Source organism: Microcaecilia unicolor, chromosome 11 (assembly GCF_901765095.1).
Source record: "Microcaecilia unicolor chromosome 11, aMicUni1.1, whole genome shotgun sequence".
NCBI lineage: Eukaryota > Metazoa > Chordata > Amphibia > Gymnophiona > Siphonopidae > Microcaecilia > Microcaecilia unicolor.
This window is the reverse complement of record NC_044041.1, coordinates 63,481,179-63,509,093: the sequence shown is the minus strand read 5'-3', so window position 1 is coordinate 63,509,093 and position 27,915 is coordinate 63,481,179. Positions and strand designations below refer to the sequence as shown.

General features: G+C 42.4%; 1 protein-coding gene across 2 annotated transcripts in view; it reads right to left on the bottom strand.

Annotated features, from left to right (window-relative positions):
- The window catches only part of C11H12orf43 (chromosome 11 C12orf43 homolog), a 32,131-nt gene that overhangs the window by 1,705 nt on the left and 2,511 nt on the right, over positions 1-27,915 (bottom strand). The window contains exons 2-3 of one of the 2 annotated variants that reach the window (XM_030217384.1): positions 14,704-14,752; positions 8,463-8,561 (exon numbers count right to left, since the gene is read on the bottom strand). In XM_030217384.1, the coding sequence (XP_030073244.1) occupies positions 8,463-8,561; positions 14,704-14,752 (148 nt within the window). The remainder of the gene's footprint in view (positions 1-8,462; positions 8,562-14,703; positions 14,753-27,915) is intronic. The other variant, XM_030217385.1, reaches the window with a different exon arrangement.

Below are 27,915 nucleotides of genomic sequence, written 5' to 3'. Positions count from 1 at the left end.
AATTTACCAAGAAACAATTTTGGCTTCCTCAGACCACTAAGTTTAGGAAAAGGGGCCAAATGAATAGAGAAGTTTACATGTGGAAATTATAATTATGTTTAACAGAAAATTCGCTACATACTCCCAATAATATACATATAGATGTTATTTAAGTTGCTTCAAATCTAAAAACGATTTTAACTGGTCTGGTGAATAAAAAACATATTTGGTCATACCTATCTTGACTATACATTTATACGGATATGCAAGAAAAAAAGAACCTCCTATCTCTAGTGTCCTTTTTCTCATTGCCAAGAAAAGCTTCCTTTTTTGCTGGGTTTGTTTCGTGACGTCTGGATAGATCCATATCTTTTCTCCTCCGAAGAGGGTATTGTTATTCTTAAAATAGTGTCTCATAATGGCATTTAAGTCCTGCTCAAATACCAAAGACACTATGAGGGTTGATCTTTCAGCACAATTATCCAAAGTTTGTTCTAATAGAGCTATTTTCCGAATCCACATTTGTTTGTATTGGATCAGTTTTTTTTCCGTCTCTCTCTAGAGAATTCGCAATATAATATATTTTATTTACAGGGGGAATGGCTTCAAGAGGAAATTTTAAATTGTCATTTAAGTATCTTTTAGGAGTTTTGGAAAGCTCAAAAAACGCAGATTTAGCCTTCTATTATAATTTTCAATTTGCTCAATCTTACGACGGACATCATTACTGTCTTTTATTACAACATTTTTTAATTCTTGAAGAGAATCTACTTCTTTCTGAATTTTCATAAAATTGAAGTTTGTTTCAATTCCTCAAATTTCTCATTTAAAACATGGACTTCTCCAGAAGTTTTAAGAAGAGTTTCATTCATTTTATTCAACATTGTCCAGATGATCAAGTTTAAATTTACCTCCGGAATTTTCCCAAGAAGGACTTCTCAGGACACGGCATCGGTTGTAGCAGCTCAAGTCCCTCTCTCGGTGCCTCTCCAACCACACTTCCAGTGGTGTACTGGGTCGTCCTTGGGGCTGCTAATGCTGCCGGACACAGAGGAAGCAACTACGATGGAGGGGAAAGGGAAGCATCTTCAACCCGTGGAGATTCCGCTTCTCCGGTTTGCTCCACAGCGGGCCTGCTTTCCCTTGGCAATTGGGAGGTAGGTGTAAAAAAACGAACCAAGCTTAGTTGAGTTGGTGTTGAGGTAGCGGAGGGCGAGGGGACCCTTTTCACGACCCCTTTTCTTTTAGTATGTGGCATTTTCTTTTTAAGGAAAACACATAATGCTCAAGTAAGCAGGAGCGTTGTTCACACCGTCTCTATGCGGTGGCCATCTTGTCCCCGTTAAACCTTACTCTTTTTCATAAAAATTTGGACAGCATATCTGAATGTTGTAGCGCCCAGAGTTAGAAGTCAGGTATTGAATGAGTTGGAGTGAATGGGGATGACTGTAGAGTAAGAGCGAATGATGAGGTAGGGAGAAGTACTGGGGGGGAGGGGAGAGGGAGGGGAGGGAGGGAAGAGGAGGGGGGACGATGCTGAGACATACACCGCCGACAACTGATCATATGGGAATGGTTTTAGTCTTTAAGGGTGTTGATGTGAACAATAAAGCTGTACGATTCATGTAAAAGGTGGAGATGTTAGATGAAGGGCTATGAGAAACAAGGCCCTGGGCAGCAGGTCGTGCTTTTAATCTACCACCTCATGAGGAAGAGTTTTCTTATTCTCAATACCTTGAACGAAATACCTTACGGATGGTAGCACTGTTTGAAGCTGGTTTTGATCATAGCTTGAGGGGAGGGGAGAGGGGATGGGTAGAGGAGGGGGGGGGGGGGGGGAAAGTAAAATGTTCACAAGCTGTTTTGAATTAGCACATTGTTATTGGGTTGGATACCTTTCATTGTATAACATGTACAATTGTTGTTGTTCTTAATAAAAAAGATTTAAACATAAACCTTACTCTTGAGTGTCTGAGGTTAAATAGGAAACTTAGTTATCTTATTTACGGGGTCATTTTATTGTAAGGTCTCTATTCTCACTCGTAAATCACTGCACTATTTGCTAAATATGAAATAAGAAAGGGAGCTGGCAGCATAGCTGATGCTGTGATGGAGAGAATGCATGCAGCATGGGAAGGAAGCATGTAGCAAAGAGGAAGGGGTAGACAGCATGAGACGAGAGCTATTGCTCTAAATGCTGTACCTTTTATCTCTCTGTTTCCACAAGTTATGTGGCTTATCTCCTTCTCTGCCCATATCCAGCAGACAGCTAAGACCTGTCGCTTCTTCCTCTTTAATATTAGCAAAATTCGCCCATTCCTCTCTGAACAGACCACCCGAACCCTCGTCCACTCGCTCGTTACCTCTCGTCTTGACTATTGCAACCTTCTTCTCGCTGGCCTCCCACTTAGCCATCTATCCCCCCTTCAATCTGTCCAAAATTCCACCGCACGTCTTATCTACCGCGTGAATCGATACTCTCATATCACCCCTCTCCTCAAGTCGCTTCACTGGCTCCCGATCCGCTACCGTATACAGTTCAAGCTTCTCCTATTGACCTTCAAGTGCACTCAATCTGCAGCCCCCCTTTACCTCTCTACCCTCCTCTCCCCGTATGTTCCCACCCGTAACCTCCACTCTCAGGACAAATCACTACTATCTGTACCCTTCTCTACCACCGCTAACTCCAGACTCCGCCCCTTCTGCCTCGCATCACCTTATGCCTGGAACAGACTTCCCGAGCCCATACGCCATGCGCCCTCCCTGCCCATCTTCAAGTCCTTACTCAAAGCCCATCTCTTCTCCCTTGCTTTTGGCGCCTAACCACCTTCCCTACATAGCTTATAACCTTTAGATTGTAAGCTACCTACATTGACTACATAAGTTGTAAGTTACCTACACTGACTACATAGTTTGTAACCTTTAGATTGTAAGCTCTCTTGAGCAGGGACTGTCCTTCCCCATGCTAAAATTGTACAGCGCTGCGTAACCCTGGCAGCGCTATAGAAATGCTAAGTAGTAGTAGTAGTAGTTATTCCCTGTTCTGATAACATTGTTGAGTCACATCTAAAGCCCCGCCCCTTTTCTACTGTAAGAAGGTGATGTCACTGTTAGCTTTAAATTTCTTCTCTGACTGCAGCGCACACAAGAGAATTATTACTCTAAACGTTATACCTTTTGTCTCTCCCGTCTCCACAGGTGGGAAGGTGATGTCACTGTGTTAAGCTTTAAATTTCCTCTCTAACTGTGGTGCATGCTCCTTTGTGCGCACCCAGAGTATACACCTGACTATGTTGGGTCGGTCCCTGCTCACGTTGATGGAACTGCGTCTCTGTTTTCATTCCTGCTCTTAGTTTACTGCTCTACTAGCACCCTTCCTCAGATTCTCCCCATGCCTCCTGATGCACAAATCCCTGTCATTTGGGGCCGGTACTATCCCCTGTTGCCACCTTCTATGTACTGCTCAAGCTTTCTCCATACCCACCACGCCTGCTGCAATCCGAGAGGGGCTTCTCAATGTGCGGTCCCTTACAGGTAAGCAATTTCACAGACATGATTTAATTACCACTCAAGGTCTTGACCTTTTATGCTTAGTACAAACATGGCTTCAGCTAAGAGACTTGGCCTACCTTACCCAAGCAATGCCCCCAGGATATACCTTTAATGCCCAGTTCTGTGATACTGGTAAATTGATTTGGCAACATATTTCTTGCAGAAAATAGAGTCAACCCGAGCAGGTATGGCTTCCACTGCTGTCACTACATCTCCGGGCACTAGCACTTTTGGGACTCCCGATTACCACTCAAACCCTGTTCAGTCCCCATTAGTCCTCTCTTCTCTAGATCCACCATCAATGTCCTCAATTTCCACAGCAATTCGATCTAATAGGCATACCACTGTCTCTCATGATCCCTGTCCTGCCAGTCTGATTGCCCGTCTACCCCCCCCCCCCCTTCTGATTAAAGACATTCTGACATGCAGTTTTACATCTGGCCAGTTCCCCTCCCTGTGAAAAGTAAAAATTAGTTCTTATCTGATAATTTTCTTTCCATTAGTCCCAACAGATCAATCCAGAGACTTTCCTCGAGGTAAGACTTACTGGGGAGTTTAAAAAGAATGAAGACAAGCAAGACGAAGGAGCGCTGTAGCCAGGCTGAAGTGCATGGCCTGGAACTGAAAGTGTTGACCGAGTACCATGAAGCGAAGGAAACGCTGGTGAGGGGGCCAGATAGGAATGTGTAGATAGCCTCCTTGAGATTGAGAGTGGTCAAGAACTCTTCCGGTTGCACCATTGCAATGACTGAACACAAGGTTTCCATTCGAAAATGGTGAACCCACAAGGCCTTGTTCACGAACGAAGTCCAGGATGGGCTGAAGCGAGCCTCCCTTTTTTGGGACCACAAAGTAGATGGAATAACAGCCTAGGCAACATTCTTCCGGGGGCACTGGACGTACTGCCCTCATCCATCATAATTCTGCCAGGGTCTCTTGAACTGCTTCCACTTGCAGGGAGACTCCAGGAAAAAATCTGCTGTGAGACGTGCGAACTCGAGCTTGTATCTGTCCCAGACAACCTCCAAGACCCAATCGTCTGAAGTTATCCTGGCACATTCCCTCATAAAGTGGGACAGCTGGCATCACTGGGTGCCTCGTGCCCCCAACTGTGTTCTCGAGGCTGAAGGATTGCGTTCTCCCCGAAAGGGCTGCGGTTTATGCAAAAATCGTGTTCTCTGGAGGTAGCGCCTTGCTTCCCTGAACTGAAAGCTGAACACGTAGCAGGACAAGTTCCTGGGCTTAACCTCGGGCAGGCATCGGCCTTTCGAATCGCCCAGCGCCTAAACAATCTTCTCCAGATCTTCCCTAAAGAGAAGTTTCCCTCTGAAGTGCAGTCGTGCCAGACGTGACTTAGGTGACATCAGTCGCCCAATGCCGCAACCAAATCCATCAGCGTGCTGTCACTGCCAACAACACCTGCTTGGCCGAAGCCCACAATAGGTCATAAAGCAGATCCACTAAGTAAGCCAGACCAGACTCCAAGGCTGGCAAAAAAACGAGTTCCTCCATAGAGGAGGCCTTCTGAACCCATGAAAGACACGCCCGAGCTGCGTAAGTGCCAAACACAGACGCCTGGAGACCTAACACCGCCACCTCAAATGAAAGTTTGAGGGAGAACTCCAGCTATGATCCTGGGGATCCTTCAGCGCCATACTGCCCTTGACCGGTAGGCTGGTCTTCTTAGTGACCACTGTAATCAAAGAATCCACCGTGGGCAGCTGTAAGGACTATAAGTCTGACACCGGCAGAGAGTAGAGGTGTGACATCACTCGCACCACTCTAAAACCTGTGTCTGGCGTATCCCACTGTGCCGATTTGAGGATCTTCATAGCCTCTTGAAAATGGAATGATTTCGTGGGGGACATGGTTCCAGATGTAATAGAGCGGGCTGGCAGAGGACCTGCCGAAGGCAAAGAAATATCCAAAATCTCAAGTGCTCAGATTATCAGAGCGGGCAGTTCATCCCTGCGAAACAAACGTGGCACTGTGGGATAATCCCCCTCCTCAGATGGTAGTTCTCCGTCCTCCAGAGGTTCCACAGACCCCGGAGGAGAGTACCCAGGCATGAGGGCATCCTCCACGTTTGATGCAAAAGAAACCTCATCCACTTAGGCCTAAAAAGCTGCTGACAGGAGAGCGGTCTGGGGGAGGTGTCAGCACCCTGAAGGCCCCTTACCCATTTCATCAGAAAGGCTTTGTGCATTAAAAGCACAGACTCCGGTGAGAAGGGGGTTTCCTCGCTCCCAGCAGCTACCAAGGGCTCCCCCTACAAGCTGGAATCAGACAAAGAAGAGAACTGTTCCCCTTGGCGTTGATCCTCCGCCATGCGCTGTACTGTAACTGAAAATGGTTGGCAAGAAAAAATGGCGCCCGCAGGAGTGTGCACCACTGTTGGGATGAAGGTTCCCACCAAAGCGGGAACCAGTACTTCCGTGCTGTCTCCCAAAGTCGGAGCACTCACGGTAAGCGACTTGTCAGGCGTGGCTTGACGCATGCATGCTTCACACCCCGTGTACGCTGCTCTCTGGTTCCCACACCGGGAGCAGTATTTCTTGGCTTCCGATGGCACCAACATCAAAGGGCAGAGATCCCTGAGTGGTTCCCCCCCGCCCCCCCCCCCCCCAAGCTAACTGGCAGCGATGCACAATGCTCCTCCGTCTGGCTTGTCTTTATTCATTTTAAACTCCCCAGTAAACTTACCTCGAGGAAGCCTACAAGTCTCTGGATTGATCTGTGGGACCTATGGAAATGGCCATCATAAGATCCAAACAGAAAGACACCAAACTGCTAGCCAGTGATGTTTCCTAAAAACTGTCCTATAGCCAATCTTCCGTTCCTTTCTAATGTTGCAGAATCAGTTGTGCTATCACACTTGACAGACCGTATCGGGACTGCCTCTGTCCTCCACCCTAGTCAGACTGGTTTTCGATTTTCTTACAGTACTGAATCAGCACTTATAGCCCTTATTACTAAGATACAGGTTTCTCCATCTCAGCATTAAGCCATCCCATAACTATCCATAGAACTGTCTTCAGTATTTGATCTAGTAGACCATGCTTTACTCCTAGAAAGACTGCACATAGTGTCCTCTGGCGGGACACCTTATCAGATTATTTCCCTGTGCTGTGTGGGGTCCCACAGAGGTCCTTGTTGGCACCCTTGCTGTTCAACATATTCCTGGCACTGCTTGCAACACATCACTGATCTTGGTCTTACCCTCTTCATATATGCTGAAGACATCTAAGTCCTCACAACATTTAATCCTGCTGACTCATCAGCACAGTCTGTATTACTGTCCAAACTAGAGCAGATCCTCTCATGGATCGAGTCTAATAGAATGAAGTTAAACTTTAATAAAACAAAAGCAATTATCTTTTCCACAGATCCTCTCTCGTCTAACGTGAGTCACTTAACCCTTTTTTGGTAGCCCTATCTGTATCCTAGATTCACGTAGGATACTCAGAGTTACAACTGACACCAATTTGACCTTTTCTGCACATATCACCCCTGTGATTTCTAAGTCCTTTTTTCAACTCCGCCAACTATGATCACTTTGCCTGTTCCTGGAAACAGATGCACTTCACATCCTAACACACTCTTTTATCATGACAAGAATCAACTACTGTAACGCATTATTCATTGGTATTTGCCAAAAAGAACTGCATCATTTACAACTAGTACAGAACACAGCAGTTAAATTAATCCTGGGTGGACAAAGATATAAGGGGAGGAGTGACCTAATGGTAAGTGCAGTGGGCTTTGATCCTGGCAACCTGGGTTCCATTCCCACTGCAGCTCCTTGTGACCTTGGGCAAGTCACTTAACCCTCCATTGCCCCAGGTACAAAAAAACTTATATTGTGAGAGAAAGTACCTGCACATAATGTGTACAGCGCTGTATAAGTCTAGTAGCGCTATAGAAATGATTATTATTAGTAGTAGTAGTAATATGACCACGTCACTCCTTTTTTATGTCAGGAACACTGGTTAATTTTATTTATCAATGTATTTATATCCCACATTATCCCCACAAACATGCAGGCTCAATGTGGCTTACAAAACCAGAGAGAGAGAGAGATCTCTGGGTGATTTCAGATACAAATTAGAATTGAAGAGCAAATGTGCAAGAAAGAAAAGACACTTTACATAGAACATTACAAAAGAATGGGTCAAACCAGAATCCTCGTTTGCATGCATTTAGGGGTTATAGTCCTACATAGGTCCTGTAGAAAATGTTTATAAGATCACAGCTTTGATCCTTAAAACTCTGGTTACCAGTCAACCTCCCATTCTTTCTCAACATTTGCTGCCATACATTCCTTCTTGAGAGCTCAGCCATACATCATCTCTCCCTATGGTCTCTACACCTCACAAAGTGTCATTGACTATTTTTAGGAAAACTGTATTCCGTATCAGGACCTACACTTTGCAATTCTCTCCCTATTAATCTCCATACTATGCTATCTCACTCGAAATTTAAGACTTCCCTATAAACCCATTTCTCTACAAAATTATAGGGGTCTTTAACTTGAACTTTATTCTATGATTTAGAGCAGGGATTGGGAGACATGGCCTGTTGGAAACTATGCTGTCCCTTCCTTACTCTATCTAGGGTTTACCTGCCCTTTCCCTTCTTCCTTCCCTTTCTCGCTTTCTTCTTTTCTATACACATTGTAGTTCCTTTTTGTAACTCTCCCATTCATATGTAATATTATAAACTGCTTTGATGGTAGTCTCCCTTTAGCAGTATATCAAGCAATAAAGTATGTATTAAGTTATGTCCAATAAAAAAGGTATCATCTTATTTTCTTTTCCATGTTTTATTTTGTTTTATTTCTATTGATTACCTCAAGCAATAAAGAAACTTGAAAGGGCACAGAACAGGTGGCGGTCAGGTAAGAGATGGCTGATATTGAACATAAATATTACCTGTCTATCATTGCTTCCAGCTTCTTTGCAACAAACTCTCGAAATGCTGGGGTGGTTTTTAACTCGCTTCTATTGTACTCATGGTCCTCTGCTTTAAGTCTGTCAGGAAAAATAATATTACAAGAGAAAGAACTACACAATGTTTATAGTGGAGTCTAAAAGATCTCTCACACCTGAAAAAATTTTTAAAAATTCCAACAGTGGATACATATCAATTTCAGAAGTCTGACAGCTGATTCCGAAAACATATTTGAGCACTGAACAGTTTCTGCAATCCTGTCACTGAAACAGAAACTGGAAAAAAAATTAGGATCCTAAAATTGGCAGTATAATCTGCAGCTCAAATTTACCCAAATTTAAAAGTATAATCCTACCAAAAACACACTTCAAAATTTAGCTCCAGAGGAATTAGTAAAGCATAATAACCTCTGACTCCACTTTACATCAATCGAACCCGTGTTCATACCAAATCCTCAAATGTTTATAGTAGAGTCCAAGGTCCCCTCTGATAACTACCTAGTCTCAGGGAAGGGCTATAATATATGGGAATTCCTTCTCTGATATATTTCTACTTACCATAGGAAATATACCATTTGGACCTATGGGGCAAATAGGGTTTCTGCCTCCTTACACCCACCCCAAGATACAGTGGATAGAGGAAACAGAGAAGACAGAGACTATCTTCCTTCGAAGGGGAAAGTCTTTATTACTTACCAAATTAGGTAACAACAAAGCAATCAGTCAGTAACAAATAACAATTTGTTATGAGAGGGAGAAAGACCACTGTGGTAAAGAGTCACTCAGTTGATCATCTCAGCCTCTATCTAAATACCACACAGCAGCCACTTATATACTCTTTTGCACAATGGAATGTCCCTCCCAAATCACACAACCTTGCAATTTCAGCTATTTTCTGTCTTATTTCAGCTAATTTCTGTCTTACTTTATTGTTTACATAAAATGGAAAAATTCTATGTTATGGAATACAGAACACAGTATCTAAATGTTTATAAAAAAACAGAAGTCCAAGGTTTCTTTCACAGGAGATTATAGTGCTATTTTGCTACAGGAATCTTTCCTGGACCCAGAACTTTATCATTGTTTTGTCTAACAACCTCCACACATCTTATTTATTATTTATTTGTTGCATTTGTATCCCACATTTTCCCACCTCTTTGCAGGCTCAATGTGGCTTACAATACATCATGAACAGTGGAAGCATATAAGAAGATATACATTTAGCATTATAGAAGGATCTTGGGTATCATGATAATAATAAAACATACTAGTAGTTTAACAAGCAAACATGGTAATCATAGAACATACTAGTAGTTTAACAAGCAAATATTGTAATGCAGTTCTGGATATTTGTATTGGAGTTCATATTTGTTGGTCTTTGTGATATGCCTTGTTAAAGAGATGGGTCTTCAGTATTTTGCGGAAGTTGGTTAGTTCATAGAGCGTTTTTAAGTTGCGCGGCAGCGTGTTCCAGAATTGTGTGCTCAGGTAGGAAAAGGTTGACGCTTGCATTAGTTTGTATTTTAGACCTTTACAGTTGGGGAAGTGAAGATTAAGGAATGTGCGGGATGATTTTTTGGCATTCCTGCATGGTAGGTCTATCAGGTCTGACATGTAGGCTGGGGCGTCTCTGTGGATGATTTTGTGAACTAGGGTACATATTTTGAACGTGATGCGTTCTTTGAGTGGGAGCCAATGTAGCTTTTCTCGTAGGGGTTTAGCACTTTCATATTTTGATTTGCCGAATATGAGTCTAGCTGCAGTATTCTGAGCTGTCTGAAGTTTCTTGATTATTTGCTCTTTGCAGCCAGTGTAGAGTGCATTGCAGTAATCTAGATGACTGAGTACCATTGATTGTACCAGGTTGCGAAAGACGGTCCTTGGGAAGAAAGGTCTTACTCTTTTTAATTTCCACATTGAGTGGAACATCTTCTTAGTAGTGTTTTTTGCGTGATTCTCAAGTGTTCTCTCTCAAACTGTTTACGTATTCTTTGTGTCCTTGCTGAACTAGAGTCGGTGGCACCATTTCTGTCAGGGGAGGAGAAGAGCACTCCTTGCTGAATCAGTATGACCTCGAATTTACAGCTCTCAGCAGAAAATAAAGATGCAGCTTTCAGGCATTTTATAGCCTTTAGCTTATGCAGTTCATGGGTCATAACTGACTTGTCAGTGGTCAGAAAAGTGCAAATCAATTCAACAAGGATATGCTGGAAAATGAAAGATGCTTTGGAATGGCCAAAGGTTCCCCTTTATACGCTGCTCTGCTCTCCAACCACGTGTGGACAGATTTATGCAGGCCCTGGCAAAGTACACATGTTTTTTTTTCCTAAAACAATTGTATTTCTTTTATATCAAGAACAGAAGAAGTGGGGAAAACATGCAAAACATAGCACATGGAATTCTTTTCAACCCCTATGCATGTAAATGCATACAGGTGTGTATTGGTGTGTGATCAGGAGAGAAGATGAGGGGAAAGTTTTGGCATGTAGTGGGAAGTGGGGGAAAAATGTCTGCCCCTCGCCTTCCTGCGTGCCGGCTGTAATTTAAAAGTTCTTACCTCGGTGTACGCCGGCAGCAGTGAAAGTACAGCACGCCTGGCGCTTCAGCGTGCCTTCTCTTCTCTCTCAGCTCTGCCTCTGGTCCCGCCCTTCAGGAAATGAGGGCGGGACCAGAGGCAGAGCTGAGAGAGAAGAGAAGGCACGTTGAAGCGCCGTGCATGCTGTACTTTCACTGCTGCCGGTGTACACCGAGGTAAGAACTTTTAAATTACAGCCGGCATGCAGGAAGGCGAGGGGCAGGCGCAGGAGTGCGAGAACAGGGCGGCCAATGCAGGTCGGGCTGCCACTGAAAGAGAGGGAGGGAGGCGCGGGGGTGTGGCACTCCGAAAATGGGGGCATGGAACTCGCAGGGGAAGGAGGGAGCAGCCAACGCAGGTCGGGCTGCCACTGAGACACCATCTAAAGCTCAACATGATCAAAGCAGAATTTCTCATTTTTCCCCCTAAACCCACCTCCCCTCTTCCCCCTTTCTCTATCTCTGTTAATGGCTCTCACATCCTCCCTGTCTCCTCGGCTCGAAACCTTGGAGTCATCTTTGATTCCTCTCTCTCCTTCTCTGCCCATATTCAACAGATCGCCAAAACCTGTCGCTTCTTTATCTACAATATTAGCAAAATTCGCCCCTTCCTTTCTGAATACGCTGCCAGAACCCTTATCTACACCCTTGTCACCTCTCGCTTGGACTATTGCAATTTACTTCTCACTGGTCTTCCGCTCAGCCATCTCTCCTCTCCAATCTGTCCAAAGTTCTGTGGCACGACTTGTTTTCTGCCAGAATCGTTATACCCACACTAGCCCGCTCCTCAAGTCACTTCACTGGCTCCCTGTCCGCTTCCGTATTCAGTTTAAACTTCTCATACTGACCTTTAAATGCATCCACTCTGCAGCCCCCCCATTACCTCTCCACTCTCATCTCTCCCTACATTCCTCCCCGTGAACTCCGCTCACTGGACAAGTCTCTCTTGTCGTCCTCCTTCTCCCCCACTGCTAACTCTAGGCTTCGCTCCTTTTCTCTTGCTGCACCTTATGCCTGGAATAGACTTCCTGGACCTATACATCTAGCTCCATCTCTACCTGTTTTCAAATCTATGCTGAAAACCCACCTTTTCACTGCTGCTTTTAGCTCCTAGCCACAATTGCCCTCCTCTTGTCCCTTCCTCCTTTTTCACCCATTACTTCCCTCACCCGTAACTGTCTTGTCTGTCTGTATTATTTAGATTGTAAGCTCTTTTGAGCAGGGACTGTCTCTTTGTATCAGGTGTTCAGCACTGCGTGCGTCTGGTAGCGCTATACAAATGCTAATAATAATAATAGAGGGAGGGAGGGAGGGAGGCGGGCGGCCCTGGAACTCGGAGGAGAGGGGCAGCGGGCCCTGGAACTTGGAGGGGGGGGGCTCTGAAATTCAGAGGACGGGGGAGGGAGGGGCGATTCCACATCGATTTAATCCTCACCTCCAACGTTCTTTTGCTGGCTGGTGCTGGTTTCACTTTCCTCTCATTGATCTACCCTCTGACGTCATGATGTTCCGACGCAAGGACGGACCAATGGGAATTGTGTTACGAACCCAGGCATCCAGACAGAACGTTGGAGGTGCAAATTATTATATAGGATCTCTCCAACTAAAATTTCTGTTGTCTTCATGTTTAAAGCTAGGTTATTCATTCTAATAGTATATAGTTTATTGTGATTTGCTAGACTGCTTCTAATTGCCTAGGCAGAACAGAGCACAGCAGTGTACAGGCAAAAAAGTACAGTAAGAAAATAAAAAAAAAAAAAGAACATGTAATTAAAAATAGGAAAGATATTCATTCATACACAGAGGAAAGAAACATCCGGGAAGGCTAAAACACAGAGAAGGCTAATATAAAAAGAACATATACTTTACCAGTCAGCAATTTCTCTGAGAGCAAGCTTTAATCTTTGCATACCCAAATCTACCCCAATATCAAATCCAAAGAAAAATTGATCATCATCTGCCTATATATGATAATATAAATTCAAATCCCTTAGAGCCCCTTTTACCAAGCTGTGGTGAAAGGGGCCCTGCAGTAGTGTCGACGCGTGGATTTGCAGTGAACCGAGGCCCCCCTTTTACCACAGCGGGTAAAAGGACTTTTTTTTTAAATGGAAATGACGGTACAGTAAGTGTAACACTTGCCGCGTGGCCATTTCCGGGGGAGCCCTTACCGCCTCCTATTTAGGAGGCGGTAAGGGATCCCACACTAACCTGGCGGTAACTGGGCAGCACACGAGGCTGGCATTACCGCTGAGTAAGCCCCCAGTGCTAAAAAATCAAAACTATTTTTTCAGCACCAGAAATGGTGCGTGTTAGGGCCAGGCACTACCATTGGGCTCCTACGATAGCCCGGCAGTAGTGCCAGACTGGCGCACGGCAAAGTGGCGGAATGTGTGCTGCCACTTTATAAAAAGGGGTCCTTAATTTCTGGAACAATAGACCCAGGTATAAATTAAACAATAGAGCAGAGAGTGCTTATCCCTGAGGGACTCCAGTTTGTAACTTCTGTAACTGATTTTTGATCTTCAGCACACATTTCCTGTTGTCTATTACTCAGACAAAAACAGAGCCATTCTAACACTATGCCAGAAAGTTTGCATACCTTCAGCCTATTAAAAAAATTACACGATTCACAGTATCAAAACACAGCAGAAATATCTAGTAACACCAGAAAATAATTGTAACAGTGATCCATTTCTTACTTCATAACATCATCAGTGGGTAACAACACAGACTCTGTATTGTGATCTTTTCTAAAATCAAACTGAAAAGGATCTAATATGTTGTTCTCACCTATAAAATCATTCAATTGTCTTAAAACGACTATTTAAATCAGTTTTGCAATTAAAGGTAGAGATAGGTCTAAAAATTAAAGGGAAGATCATAATCTACATTAGAATTTTTAATTAAAGGTTGCACTGAAGCAATTTTTAAAGATGTCGAAGTTTTCCTTGTGTTAAAGAAGTACTAAGAGGAACTATCATTCTTGATCCAGCTGCTCATATAATCACTGTTGAAGAGAAATTGCCACTAGAATTAGTTAGACACAAAGATCTCAAAATGAGTTTCACTTAATTCTAATTTCCTGAAACTCACTCCAAGTATTCACCTCTAAAGGTTCCTTATCGTACAGGGATTGCATCGTCAGACTTGGATACCAACTTCTTTATTTTATCCTCAAAATAAATACCAAGTTTCAGGATCAACAGAAATATACTTATCTGTTACCTGTTTATCTTTAGTCAACATTTTAACAATCCCAAAAAGCTCTTTAGGTTTATTAATTACTTCTGAAATCCTTTTCTGATAATACTATTCTCTTCGTTTACTATGCTCTTGAATTCTTCCATTCTTATGATGAAATCCTCCTTTAAGTCACCTTCTCTAGTTTTTCTCCATTTTCTTTCAAGTTCTCAACTCTCACCTTAATTGTTTTTTATCCTTCAGAAAACCAAAACTGAAAATTAGCTCCTGATTTATCCTTGACTTCTTTTATTGGGGCTAATTCATCTAATGCTGTTAATAATGACTTATTCCATTGTTCAATAAACAATTCAACATCTTTGTTCTGAAAGTCATCTCCTAATTTCTCACACATCTGAGGCTAGGATGCAGTGGTAGTGGTGGGGGCACTGGAGCATGTACTCACCTGAGGCTAGGATATGTCACAGGTAATGAAGACTCTTTCTTATTTCCATCTGAGAAACAAAAATACAATAAAATAAATGAAAAGACCTGTAAGCAGTCTCTTCCATATTTCTTGCAGGCTACAACTTGTTATTTTCCCAGTATCATTTGAATCTTTAGGAAAAAAAAACAACTCTATTACTCCCAGGATCCCGCCGATATAAATCATCTCAAGCAGTTATTACACCTCCCCCTGTGCTGATCCCCCCACATACACACACCCCCTTCCTTATCAGATGAAAAAATGATTAACAAAAAGGCAGAATCATCTGCCTGCCTAGCACAGTGGGTGGTGTAGGCTATAAATGTTGATAAATTAATACTAAAAATAGTATTTTTGACATTCCCCCTCTTTAAGGAGCCAGTCACCAAACCCACCTCCAAAACTGCACCATGACAACCTATCTAGTTAAATCTCCTTTTCCCGTGCCAAACATCAAAAAACAGAAATGTGAAGCCACATCCTATAACATCCTAAAGACCCTCATAACAAAAGGCATCCTGATTAAGGAAATACATGACAACTCAGGTGAATTTAGGCTTCATAATACTGTACAAGACCTGAATACATTGAAAATCCAAAATCCATAAGGGAAGAACATATAGAGCAAATGAAGAACCTGATGGAGATCACAAAATCAAGCTCAAGCTCTTCTATGGGCCACACACACTTTGTGCCTTGTCAGTAAAGGCTCCCTGGTCGACTCCAATTATCAGCCCAGACTTACCTGCCAAGCTGGATTATCCAGCTTCATTATGCCTCAGTACTCAAAAGGTAAAAGCTATGTTTAAATTTGGCCCTCAAGTTCACGAGAGATCAATCCCAGCTTAAAAGTGAGGTTCAGTGTCATGGCATATGCAAAACTAATCTAAATCAATAAACCACCCAAACTGTAAAAAAATAAAAATAAAAAAAAAAAGAGAGGAAAACTTCACCTGCTCTGTGTCAATGGAGAAAAAACATCAGTGACAACTACAGAAAAAACAGGGAACTTTTACCCTGAAAAAAAATCACCATTGTAGGTTAGAAAAACTCCACTGCTTATAAAAGATAAATGGGGCTAAAAAAAAACCCCAAAAAAAACATATTACCAGTGTCCATACATCACTTCGATGGACTAATAGCAAAACACTAAAGATTAGAAAAATGCAAAAAAAATATGCTAAAAAATACTTTGCTTAGACAGCACATGTGGAGAAACCCAATAACTATAAAGCTGAAAGCATTATGGACTCAATTCTGTATATGCACCGATAAAAATTAGCACAATTCTATAAACGGAGTTCTGAGTTTGGCATCGTTTATAGAATAGCATTTGGTGCCAGGCTCTGTGTCCAATTTTGGACATGAGGATTTACACCAACTAAAACCTGGTGTAAATTCTCATGTCTAAATTAGGTGCTGATCTCCCTTATTTATTTATGACATTATGCCCCACATTATCCCAAACAGGTTCGAGTTCAACGTGGCTCACATTGTAACAACTGACAATCATTCCTAGTTACATAGAACATGTAGTGTCAAATCCAGTAACATCAATTATAAGAAGAAATTAGATCTTACCTGCTAATTTTATTTCCTTTAGTCCCTCTGGACCAGCCCAGAAAGTGACTGATGGGTTGTGCACGCCTTCCAGAATTGGAGACTGAGAACTCTGACTCTTGTGAGAGCCAATAAAAGCCCTGGCTAACTAGAGGAAGATTCAGTATTATCTTTACAAAGCCACTCTTAGTATATATACACCTCTTATAGTCAGTGATCAAGGTTAAGGTATGTATCTGTTCAGAATACCTAATGCCCTTGTTTTGTTTTGCTTTTTAACTCTCAACAAATCACAAACGCTCAAAGCAGTTCTACCTGGAACCTAAAGAACCTGTAAATTACATTGACCTTGTAGAAGTGGAAATAATCTAATTGAAAACGACAGCATAGGGAAGGATCTGGGCTGGTCCAGAGGGACTAAAAGAAAGCAAATTAGCAGGTAAGATCTAATTTCTCCATCCTTAGCATCCCTCTAGACTGGCCCAGAAAGTGACTGATGGGAAGTAACAAAGTAGTACATTCATGGGAGGGACCCTAACAATCCAGCCGTAATCACACTTGTGCCAAAAACTGCATCCTGACGACAATGAACATCAAGTCTGTAATGCTTAGAAAAAGAATGCAAGGAAGACCACGTTGCCGCTTTACCATATTTCCAAAGCAGGAACCAAAAAACGCTCAGCCCACAACGCCGTTTGTCCCCTGGTAGAGTGGGCTTTTACTCTTTCTGCAACAGGTTTCCAGGAAAGAAGGTAAGTGGAAACCATCATATCCTTAAGCCACCTAGAAATGGTGGGTTTAGATGCCACCAACCCTTTGCGGGAACCTCCAATCAGCAAAAAAAGACGATCTGATTGTCTAAATTCCTCTGTAGATGGCAAATACTGCTTCAGAACTCTTATGCAAACATTACTGGTCTTCTGACCCGAAGGAAGAACCTAGCAAAGGCAAAACTACCGTTTGGTTCACATGAAATCTTGACAAGACCTTAGGAAGGAAAGAAGGAACGCAGGGCGTAAGACTACGTGCTCCTTAGAAAACTAAAAAAAAAAAAAAAAAAAAGACGGACAGGAAAACACCTGCATCTCCGATAGCATCTAGATGAGGCAATGGCTACCAAAAATATCGTCTTGAGCATCAAATCTTTAAGACAGGAAGTTGTCAAAGGCTCAAAAGGGGGTCTAGTAAGGATCGAGAGAACTAAATTGAGGTCCCAAGCAGGAAAAAACAGATCTAAGAGGGCGAATTAAATTCGCTCCCAGAAGGAAACAAATGTCTGGATGACTAGCTAAGTTTTTTCCCCTTGATACAACCTTAAAAGCAAGATAATGCTGCAATCTGCACCTTAAGTGAAGCAAGCTAAGCCTTTTATCAAAACCATCCTCCAAAAAATATAAGATCTGTGCCACCGAAACTCAAAATGAAGAAATTGCCTGGTCAGCATACCAAGACTCAAAAATGCACCAAGTTTGAACAAAATTCAGAGAAGTCGATTGACAACACAAACGAAGCATCGTGACAATCACATTGGTAGAGTAACCTCTCCATCAACCGTGCCCCTTCAAGGGCCAAGCCATAACACAAAATCAAGCCGGATCTGGATGAACTACTGGACCCTGGATCAGAAGGCAGACTCTGGAAGCCTCAATGGAGTGTCTGCTAGAAGATGCACGAGATCGGCATACCAAGGCCTGCAAGGCCAATCTGGCGCTACCAAGATTACAAGACCCTTGTGCGCCTCGATCCTTTGAATGAGTCTCCCTAGAAAAGGCCACAAAGGACACACATAAAGAAGCTCCAACGGCCAAAGCTGAAGAACAGCATCTATGCTCTCTGCTTTGCGATCCTTCCTGCGACTGAAGAATCGTGGTACCTTGAGATTTGTTGCTATCAGATCCGTGACTGGAATACCCCAGCGATTGAGAACTGCTTGAAATGCTACCGCACTAAGTTCCCATTCTTCCAGGTCTAGAGTATGCTGACTGAGAAATCTGCTTGAAAATTCTTGTCCCTGCTACATGAGTTGCCAACAGCTCCGAGAGACGATGTTCTGCCCAATCCATGAGAAGAGCTGCTTTCTGTTCCAACAGACGACTCCTCTTCCCTCCTTGTCAATTGATGTAAGCCATTGCTGTCGCACTGTTCGAGACAATGCGCACGGGCTTGTTTTCAACTAGATGATGAAAAGCCTGCAGGGCAAAATGAAATGAACTGCTCAATTCAAGCAGATTGATCAAGCAGAACACTTTGTCCTGGGACCAAAGGCCTTAAGCAAGATGCCTCATACAGTATGCCCCCCTCAGCCCCTGAGACTGGTATCGGCTGTCACCATTATCCACTGCGGCGGATCCAATGGAACTCCCTTGGTCAAATTTTGCAAGCAAAACCACCAACGTAGACTCTGAAGCTCCACAGTTTTGAGCTGCAGTCTGACACGTAGAAAATCTGTCTGCAAAGACAAACAGGACAAGAGGGACTTCTGTACAGGTCTAATGTGCACTCTGGCCCAAGGAACTACCTCTATCATCACTACCATGGATTCCAAGACCTGAAGATAGTCTCTTGCACACTGTACCAGTTTGCGTAGGAGAGTACGAATCTGATCCTGAATTCTGCTGTGCGGAAGAAACACTTGCCCTTGAACAGTATCAAAGGAGACTCTGAAATAACTAAGGGTCTGAGACGGCACTAAACGACTCTTGAGAGGGTTTACCACCCATCCAAGAGATTGAAGAAATTGTACAACCTGAGCCGTGACCTGCAGACTCTCCTGGTACGACTTTGCCCTAATCAACCAATCATCCAGGTAAGGATGAACTAAAATTCCCTCTTTTCTGAGCGCCACTGCTGCCACCACCATGACCTTTGTGAATGTACGAGGAGTCATAGCGAGGCCGAAAGGCAAAGCCCAAAACTGATAATGCTTGCCCAAAATCGAAAAGCAAAAAAACCATTGGTGTAATGGCTGAATTGGGATGTGCAGATAGAATTCTGTTAAGTCTAGAGCCATTAAGAACTCCCCTGACTGCACGGCGACTACGACTGAGCAAAGAGTTTCCATATGAAAACTAAAAACCTTGAGCGTTCAAGTTGACTGCTTTGAGATCCAAGATCGGCCAGTAGGACCCTTCTTTCTTCAGGACGACAAAGTAAATGGAATAGCGCCCTGTTCTGATAACCGAAGGTGGAACTGGGCAAATAGCCTGTAACTCAAGAAGCCTCTGCAGGGTGTCCCCGACTGCTCCCGCTTTGAGACAAGACTAATAAGGAGACTCCAGAAAAGCACTTCGTAGCTGCCACGCAAACTATAAGGCATACCTGTCACGAATAGCCTTGCGAACCCACTGATCTGAGGTAATCTGGACCCACCTCCAATAAAACTGAGCTATTGGGAAGGATGTGCCAGGGACTGGAAGGAAGAACCTGCATCTCTACTTCCCTGTCGGGCACCACAAAAGGACTAGAACCTATGAAAGAATCAAGACTTCTAAGAAGCAGCTACCCTACCAAATCTGAACTGACAAAAATATCTGCCATGACTCCAAATGGAAAGAAAAACGCAACCAGCAGACCTTGGATGATCCTCAGGTAGTCAAGGAACCTTAGTATCTCCCAGACTCTTAACTAATTTATCAAGCTCGTCACCAAAAAGAAAAGATCCTCAAAAAGGAAACTTATTAAGCTTAGAAGCCACATCAGCTGAGCAACCCCAAAACCACAGGGCTCGACATGCTGCTACTCTCAATGCCACAGACTTAGAAGTAGCACTCAGCAAATCATATAAAGGTATCCGCTAAAAAGGCAGAACCCATCTCAATTTTTGCCATTTCCTCGTCTATTAAAGAGAAATCATCCAACGTCCTATCGGAGCAGTGAAAACAAGCTCTGGCTTCCAAGGAACCACAAATGGCTGCCTGTACCACCAGAGCAGAGACATCAAAACTAGTGTTTAAAAGAGACTCCATACAATTATCATGAATGTCCTTAAGAACTATGCCACCATCTACTGATACTGTATTTCTCTTGGTAACCACTGAGACAACCGCATCTACCACAGGAGGCTTCAGAAGCAATTTGTCCTGATCTGGAACTGGATAAAGACGAATCATGAACCTCGAAAGACAAAATGGAGCATCTGGCATGTTCCACTATGCTTGGATGATATCTCTGATATCCTGAACATAGGAAAAATGTTACCAGTCCTTCTGATACCCTTGACTAAAAGATCGACCTTGCACTGCTGTACAGCTGGGAATTCTTCCTCAAAATTTAAAGTGGAAGAAACCAGACATGAGCTCCTGTAAATTCTTTTTATGAAAAATCATTACCACCATAGGATCTTCTCCAGGAACTCGCACTCCTCAACTGGATCAGGACCAGTGTCCTCAGAGAATTCTGTATCTCCCATGCCCGCATCTTCCTCGAGGACAGGCATCTCAGGATCTGTGTAAGAAACATGTTCATCTTCCAAGTCCCAGGAAACCTTGGTTGCTTAGCTGATGATAAAGGCTTCACTGATATAGAAGAAGGGGCTGTTGCAGAGGGAGTTGATTTATGTAAAAGAAAAGCCCAATACATTTGCAATATAAATTCAGGAGGGAATCCGTCCTCAGGGACGCCTTTCTGGTCAGGTACAGGCATTGAAGAAGCTCCAGAACATAAGTTAACTGCTCCACCGCGACAGGCTGCTTATCTAAAATGGTGGCGTTTCCTGCCGAAACCGGAGCTGGTGAGAAATGAGCACCCACATTTGAAGAGAAACCACAGAGGCTGACAAACCCGCAGACTCGGATGAAGACGACACCAGTGGTATTTCCTTAGCAATGCAGAACTTGAATACTCCGACCGCCGTAAGACCTCGTTGCTGACATACCATACAGAACCTATCCTTTTCTGCCATGGAGTGAGGCTTTTTTTTGTATACAAAAGATTCCCCCTGGAAGGAAAAACAGCCGCCAAGCACCCAACCCAAAACATGGGAGGGCTGCACTAAAGAAGCAAAACGGAGCCTAAAACAGAGATGCTTTGCTTGTTCACGTGTTTATTTATTTAACATGCAGATTAACGTGGCTGTCTCTCTCCCAGAATTCAGAACACCCTTCCTGCGAAGGGGTTGAGGTAGTGCAATACTCTCCTATAAAGAAGGATGTTGCCTGCACTAAAAAGAAACACTGGAGGTCATGAGGGGAGGGACCCAGCCACCCGAGTATGACATCCCCGAGGCTTAGCAAGAACCCCCGCTGGTCTCAGCCTGACTGTTAACCGTAACACTTCAGCACAGAAGAAAATGAAAACAGTAAGACCTTTTTTTCTCCCCCACCAAACAAGGAAAGATTAGGAGGAAGAAGAAGAAAAAGACTGAAGGGCTCACCACCTTCCACCTGCTGGAGACTGAGAATACTGAAACCTTCTGCTCAGTGTGCTGCTGCGGCTAGGAAAGCGAATAGAATGTTGGGTGTTATTAGGAAGGGTATGGAGTCCAGGTGTGCGGATGTTATAATGCCGTTGTATCGCTCCATGGTGCGACCGCACCTGGAGTATTGTGTTCAGTACTGGTCTCCGTATCTCAAAAAAGATATAGTAGAATTGGAAAAGGTACAGCGAAGGGCGACGAAAATGATAGTGGGGATGGGACGACTTTCCTATGAAGAGAGGCTGAGAAGGCTAGGGCTTTTCAGCTTGGAGAAGAGACGGCTGAGGGGAGATATGATAGAAGTGTATAAAATAATGAGTGGAATGGATCGGGTGGATGTGAAGCGACTGTTCACGCTATCCAAAAATACTAGGACTAGAGGGCATGAGTTGAAGCTACAGTGTGGTAAATTTAAAACGAATTGGAGAAAATTTTTCTTCACCCAACGTGTAATTAGACTCTGGAATTTGTTGCCGGAGAACGTGGTACGGGCAGTTAGCTTGACGGAGTTTAAAAAGGGGTTAGATAGATTCCTAAAGGACAAGTCCATAGACCGCTATTAAATGGACTTGGAAAAATTCCGCATTTTTAGGTATAACTTGTCTGGAATGTTTTTACGTTTGGGGAGCGTGCCAGGTGCCCTTGACCTGGATTGGCCACTGTCGGTGACAGGATGCTGGGCTAGATGGACCTTTGGTCTTTCCCAGTATGGCACTACTTATGTACTTATGTACTTATGATCCTGCTCTAGCTAGCCAGGCTCTTATTGGCTCTCACAAGAGTCTGAGTTCTCAGTCTCCACCTACTGGAAGACATGCACAACTCATCAGCCACTTTCTGGGCCGGTCTGGAGAGACGCTAAGGAAAGTCAGATTATATGAAAAACATTGTGATAATTAGAATAAAATGTGATGGAGTGATGAGTGTTGCAGGTTGTAGTTTAGATGTTGGATTGGTTGCTTCTGTCTTTAATAAACAATCTCATCAGATGTGTGTCTTTAGCAATCTGCAAAATGTGAAATATTCTGCAGTGTGACATAATTGCTTATGCAATGAATTCCACCTCAGTACACTGATAGGAGAATCCAGCAGTGTGAATTGTTTTACATTTAATTTTATTGCAGTGAGGGAAGTGTAAGACAAGGAAGTCTGTCGAGGATTTCTTAGTGTTATGTGTTGGCAACTCAATAAGGTTCTGCATATAAAATAGAGATACGCCATAATTAATTTGATAGTATACATAATTTGAATATAACGCATGCATTTATTGGAAGCCAATGTAATTTAAGTTGAAATGGGGTAGCCTTACAGTAATGGGGAACTGAGTACAAGGTGAGCTGCTGTGTTCTGGGCAGTTTGTAATTTTCTGATTAATGAGGTTTTATGGACCTGCATAAATGGCATTGCAATAATCGAATTTAGATAATACTAGCAACTGAGTTAGGGACCTGAAAACTGGATTTGGAAAGTATGGTCTCAATCTTTTTAATTTCCATAGTGATTTGAAAACATTAGACACTATTTTGGATACTACGTGCAAATTTCAGAACACCCCTGATCAGCCCATGCTCCTCCCATGGCCACACCCCATTTTTGGACCTGCATGTAAGATTTATGTGCGGATCCTGGTGCCTAAAGATGTGCCTGCAAATTTAAATGAATGCCAATTAGTGCTGATAATTATTAGCGCCTAATTACTGGTGCTAATTTGCTCATTTATCAATTGTGCACACCCATATTTATGCAATTTTGAGTGCCATATATAGAATTAGGATGTACAGGCTGACGAGCAAAAGGCAGTTTAGCAGCTGAGTTACTCTCACTCAGCTGCTAAGCTGCCTTTTGCTCTTGGAAATATAGGACATAATATTGAGCCAGCGGTGGGCAGTGCGTTTGCTGTCCACTGCTGGCGTTAATCCCAGATATTCAATGCCAAGCTGTATCCGGCAACTGAACTAAATAACCATGTTTATTTGGCTGCTAGAAAGTTAACCAGTTAACACTGAATATCGGCATAGCCAGTTAACTTTTTAGTGGTCAAAGACAGGCCTGCTATTTAAGCAGCCTATTTTGATTGCTCAACATCATCAATTTGGAGCTGAATATCCACGCCTAAGTGGCTAATTTATTTTATTTATTTTTAAAACTTCTAACCTGCTTACAACCTAAGCAGCTACCATAAAGAATGCATATTAAAAACTAATACAAAGACATCAGACTGGAAATACTGCCATATACATTTTTCATCAAAATTCTGCCATATACTCGCTCCAATAATACAGTTCCTCTCAAGCAAAAAAAAAGCCTGAACAAAAGCTGAATTTTTAACATTTTCTTAAATTGTAAAATACTAGAACTCAAGCACAGCTGACCAGGTTAACACACTCCACATAAGTCGTCCCACAATTGAAAATGCTGAAGCTTTTGTCACAGCTTAATGCACGGTGGTAACTAAATCCAAAGCTAATCATTTAGAAAAGTCAGATTTTAACAGGAAAGAACAAAGTAATAACCATCTTAAAATACCATGCATCTAAGAAAACAAGACTTGGCGGATAAGAGTCAACACTTTGTACTGCACCCTATATTTTACTGGTAATGTGCTCAAATTTTGAGGCTCCAACAACTAACCTTGCAGCTGCTTTCTGTACAATTTGTATTGCTATATTCTGGAATACCAAAATAAAGAGAATTACAATAATCTATTTTTGATAAAACCATAGCTTCTATCACACTCCTAAAAAATCAGCTCACATAACATAGGCTTTAAATGGAACAAAAATAACTGATGGAAAGCTGACTGAATTACATGCACAATCTGTTCTTTCATCGTAAATTGAGCATCCAAAATCACACTCAACAACTTTATTTCCTTTTTCACAAGTATATCGATTTTACCTACATGAATAGTCTGAGGCCAACAATCATCTAACACTATCCCCACAATGAGAATTTCTGTCTTAACATTCAAAGCCAGTTTAATAGGTAATCCATCTACCAATCTCATTCATATAAGTCATAATTTGCATAGACAGTTCCTTTCCCCATGATGTTGGACAGTTATTTAAATATATAATGCATATTTATGAACTTTAATGCAATACCACTTTGTATTTCTCACTCCGGAAATGGCGATCACCATTACGGCATAATGTAAGCCACATTGAGCCTGCAAATAGGTGGGGAAATGTGGGATACAAATGCAACAAATAAATGTTATCAGAAAAGAGAATCCTGGCTGATTAGTTTTCAATATCTGGTGGGAGGGAGGGAGATAATGCCTTCAGCTTTATAGTCACTGGATTTCTCCACATGTGCTCTCTAAGTTAAGTATTTTTTAGCATATTTCTAAGCTTTAATTTAGTGTTTTGCTATTATTCCACTGAGGCAATTTATAGACCCTGGTAACAAGGGTTTTTTGAGCCCCATATATCTTATGTACACAATGGAGTTTTTCTGATCTATGATTGTGATTTATTTTCAAGGTCTATGTTCTCCTGTTTTCTCTGTACTTGTCACTGAGGTCTTTTCCCCATTGACACTGAACAGGTGGTCTTTTCTTCTCTTTTTTATAATTTGGGTGGTTTATTGATTTGGATTATTTTCCTTCTGTTTTCCAGTATAAGTTTTTTTTTTTTTGCTGTGTGCAAAACTAACCTATAAGAACTTAAGAGTATTTATTTATTTATTGCATTTGTATCCCACATTTTCCCACCTATTTACAGACTCAATGTGGCTTACAAAAACCTGTTATGGCAACGCCATTCCAGGAGACAGGTACAATTAGTGTTACAACAAGATCATGGATGAGGAGAAAAGAGCTGAACAAAGTTATAGAAAGATGACTATCAGAATAGGGTGAAGTGGTAAGGTGTTATAATAAGCTATGGATTCTCATTGTAGGCCTTGTTGAAGAGATAAGTTTTCAGTGATTTACGAAAGTTAGTTATTTCGTTAATCGTTTTAAAGTCAGTTGGTAGTGCATTCCATAGCTGCATGCTCATGTAGGAGAAGCTAGTCGCATGAGTTAGCTTGCGGTTGGGGAAGTGCAGATCAAGGAATTTGCGGGCTAATTTTTTAGCTTTTCTGGGAGGCAGGTCCACGAGGTCTAGCATGTAGCTCGGGGCATCTCCGTGGATGATTTTGTGAACAATTGTGCAGATCTTGAACGAGATACGCTCTTTGAGTGGGAGCCAGTGAAGTCTTTCTCTTAGTGGTTTTGCGCTTTCATAGAGTGGAACATCTTTTTTGTTGTATTCTTCACATGGGATTCAAGTGTGAGGTTTCGGTCAATGGTAACTCCCAAAATTTTCAGATTGTTTGAGACTGGAAGAGAAAAGTTTGGTGTGGATATGGTGGTGAAGTTACTTGTGTTATGTTGTGAGGTGAGTATAAGACATTGTGTTTTTTCTGCATTGAGTTTTAGCTGGTATGCATCAGCCCAGGAGTGCATGATTTGGAGGCTTTGATTGATCTCGTTGGTGATTTCCTTTACATCGTGTTTGAACGGGATGTAGATTGTGACATCGTCTGCGTATATGTAGGGGTTAAGGTTATGGTTGGCTAGCAACTTGGCTAAGGGTATCATCATTAGGTTGAAGAGGGTTGGTGAGAGGGGGGATCCTTGGGGGACTCCACATTCAGGTGTCCATGGGGCTGAAATATCATCGTTCGCTATTACTTGACATGATCTTGTGGTCAGGAATCCTCTGAACCAGTTGAGAACGTTACCTCCAACTCCAAAGTATACAAGAATATTTAGTAATATTCCGTGGTTGACTATGTCGAAGGCACTGGACATGTCAAATTGTAGGAGGAGTATGTTACTGCCAGCTGCGATTGTTTGTTTAAATGAGTTCATTAAAGTCATTAGTTCAGTTTCAGTATTGTGATTCGAACGGAATCCTGATTGAGACTCATGTAGAATTGAGTGCTTATTTAGGTAGTCCGTGAGTTTTTTCGTCACTACGCCTTCCATGAGTTTGGTTATTAGTGGGATAGATGCCACTGGGCGATAGTTGGTTAGGTCATTCGTATTTTTTTTTTTTTGCATCTTTAGGTAAAGGGGTAAGTAGAATGTTTCCTTTATCCTTAGGGAAGAGGCCATTTTGTAGCATGTAATTTAGGTGTATCATGAGGTCTGTTTTGAATCGCTGAGGGGCAGCTTTTATAAGGCTAATAAGGCAGGTATCTAGTTTGCACTGCGATTTAGCATATCTTCCAAGCAGGTGGGAGACGCTGTCCATCGAGAGTATGTCAAAATTAGTCCATGATCGATCTGCTGGGAATTCCACGGGTATTAGGTCTAGACATTCAAGGAGGTTGTGTTGATAGGTATCATGAGTCGTAGCTTTATAATTTTCTCTTTGAAGTAGTTTGTAAGATTGGTTACTGATGAAGTGTCTGTGTTGTTAATAGTAACCGGCGTGGTGTTTAGTAGTTTGTTTACGAGTAGGTAGAGTTTATGTGTATCTTTGTAGTTTGGTCCGATTTTAGTCTTATAATATGTTCCTTTAGTTTGTCTGATGGTGTATTTGTATTTTCTTTATAGTTGTTTCTTTCCAGTCGTTGAATGTGGAGTCGTCTTGTTTCTTATTCCATGCTCTCTCTAATCTCCTGACTTGTGTCTTTAGTTTTTTTTAGTTCTTCATTAAACCATGGTATTGAATTTTTTCTATGTGAGGTTCTAGTATGAAGTGGTGCTATGTTGTCTAGCATGATTCTGCATCTGTTGTCCCATTCGAGAAGAAACTGGTGCGAGTCTGTTGATGCTGTCCATTCGTCGTTATAGAATTGTTGCCAAAATGTTAACGGGTCTATTTTGCCTCTCGTGGTATATGTTTATTGTTCTTGTTTATGTTGTGAACGTTTTGTTCGCCATTGAAGGGAAAGGTTTGCTCTGTAGTGATCAGACCATGGTGTAGCTGTCCATTTAGACTCTATTAGTGCCAAATTTGGTTCTGATGAGAATTTGTTTGTGATGATATCTAGTGTATGTCCTTTATTATAGGTAGGTTGCATATTTGGCCAGTGGAGCTCCCATAATTGTAGGAAGTCTTTGTATTCACGTACGTTGCTTAGGTTAGTGTCCTCGAGGTGAAGGTTGATGTCACCTGCTATGAGAAGGTTTTGGGTGGAAACACATGTGTTCGATATGAAATCCATAAACTGCGTTTGGGAGTCTTGCCAGTTGTCTGGTGGCCTATAAAACAGGATAA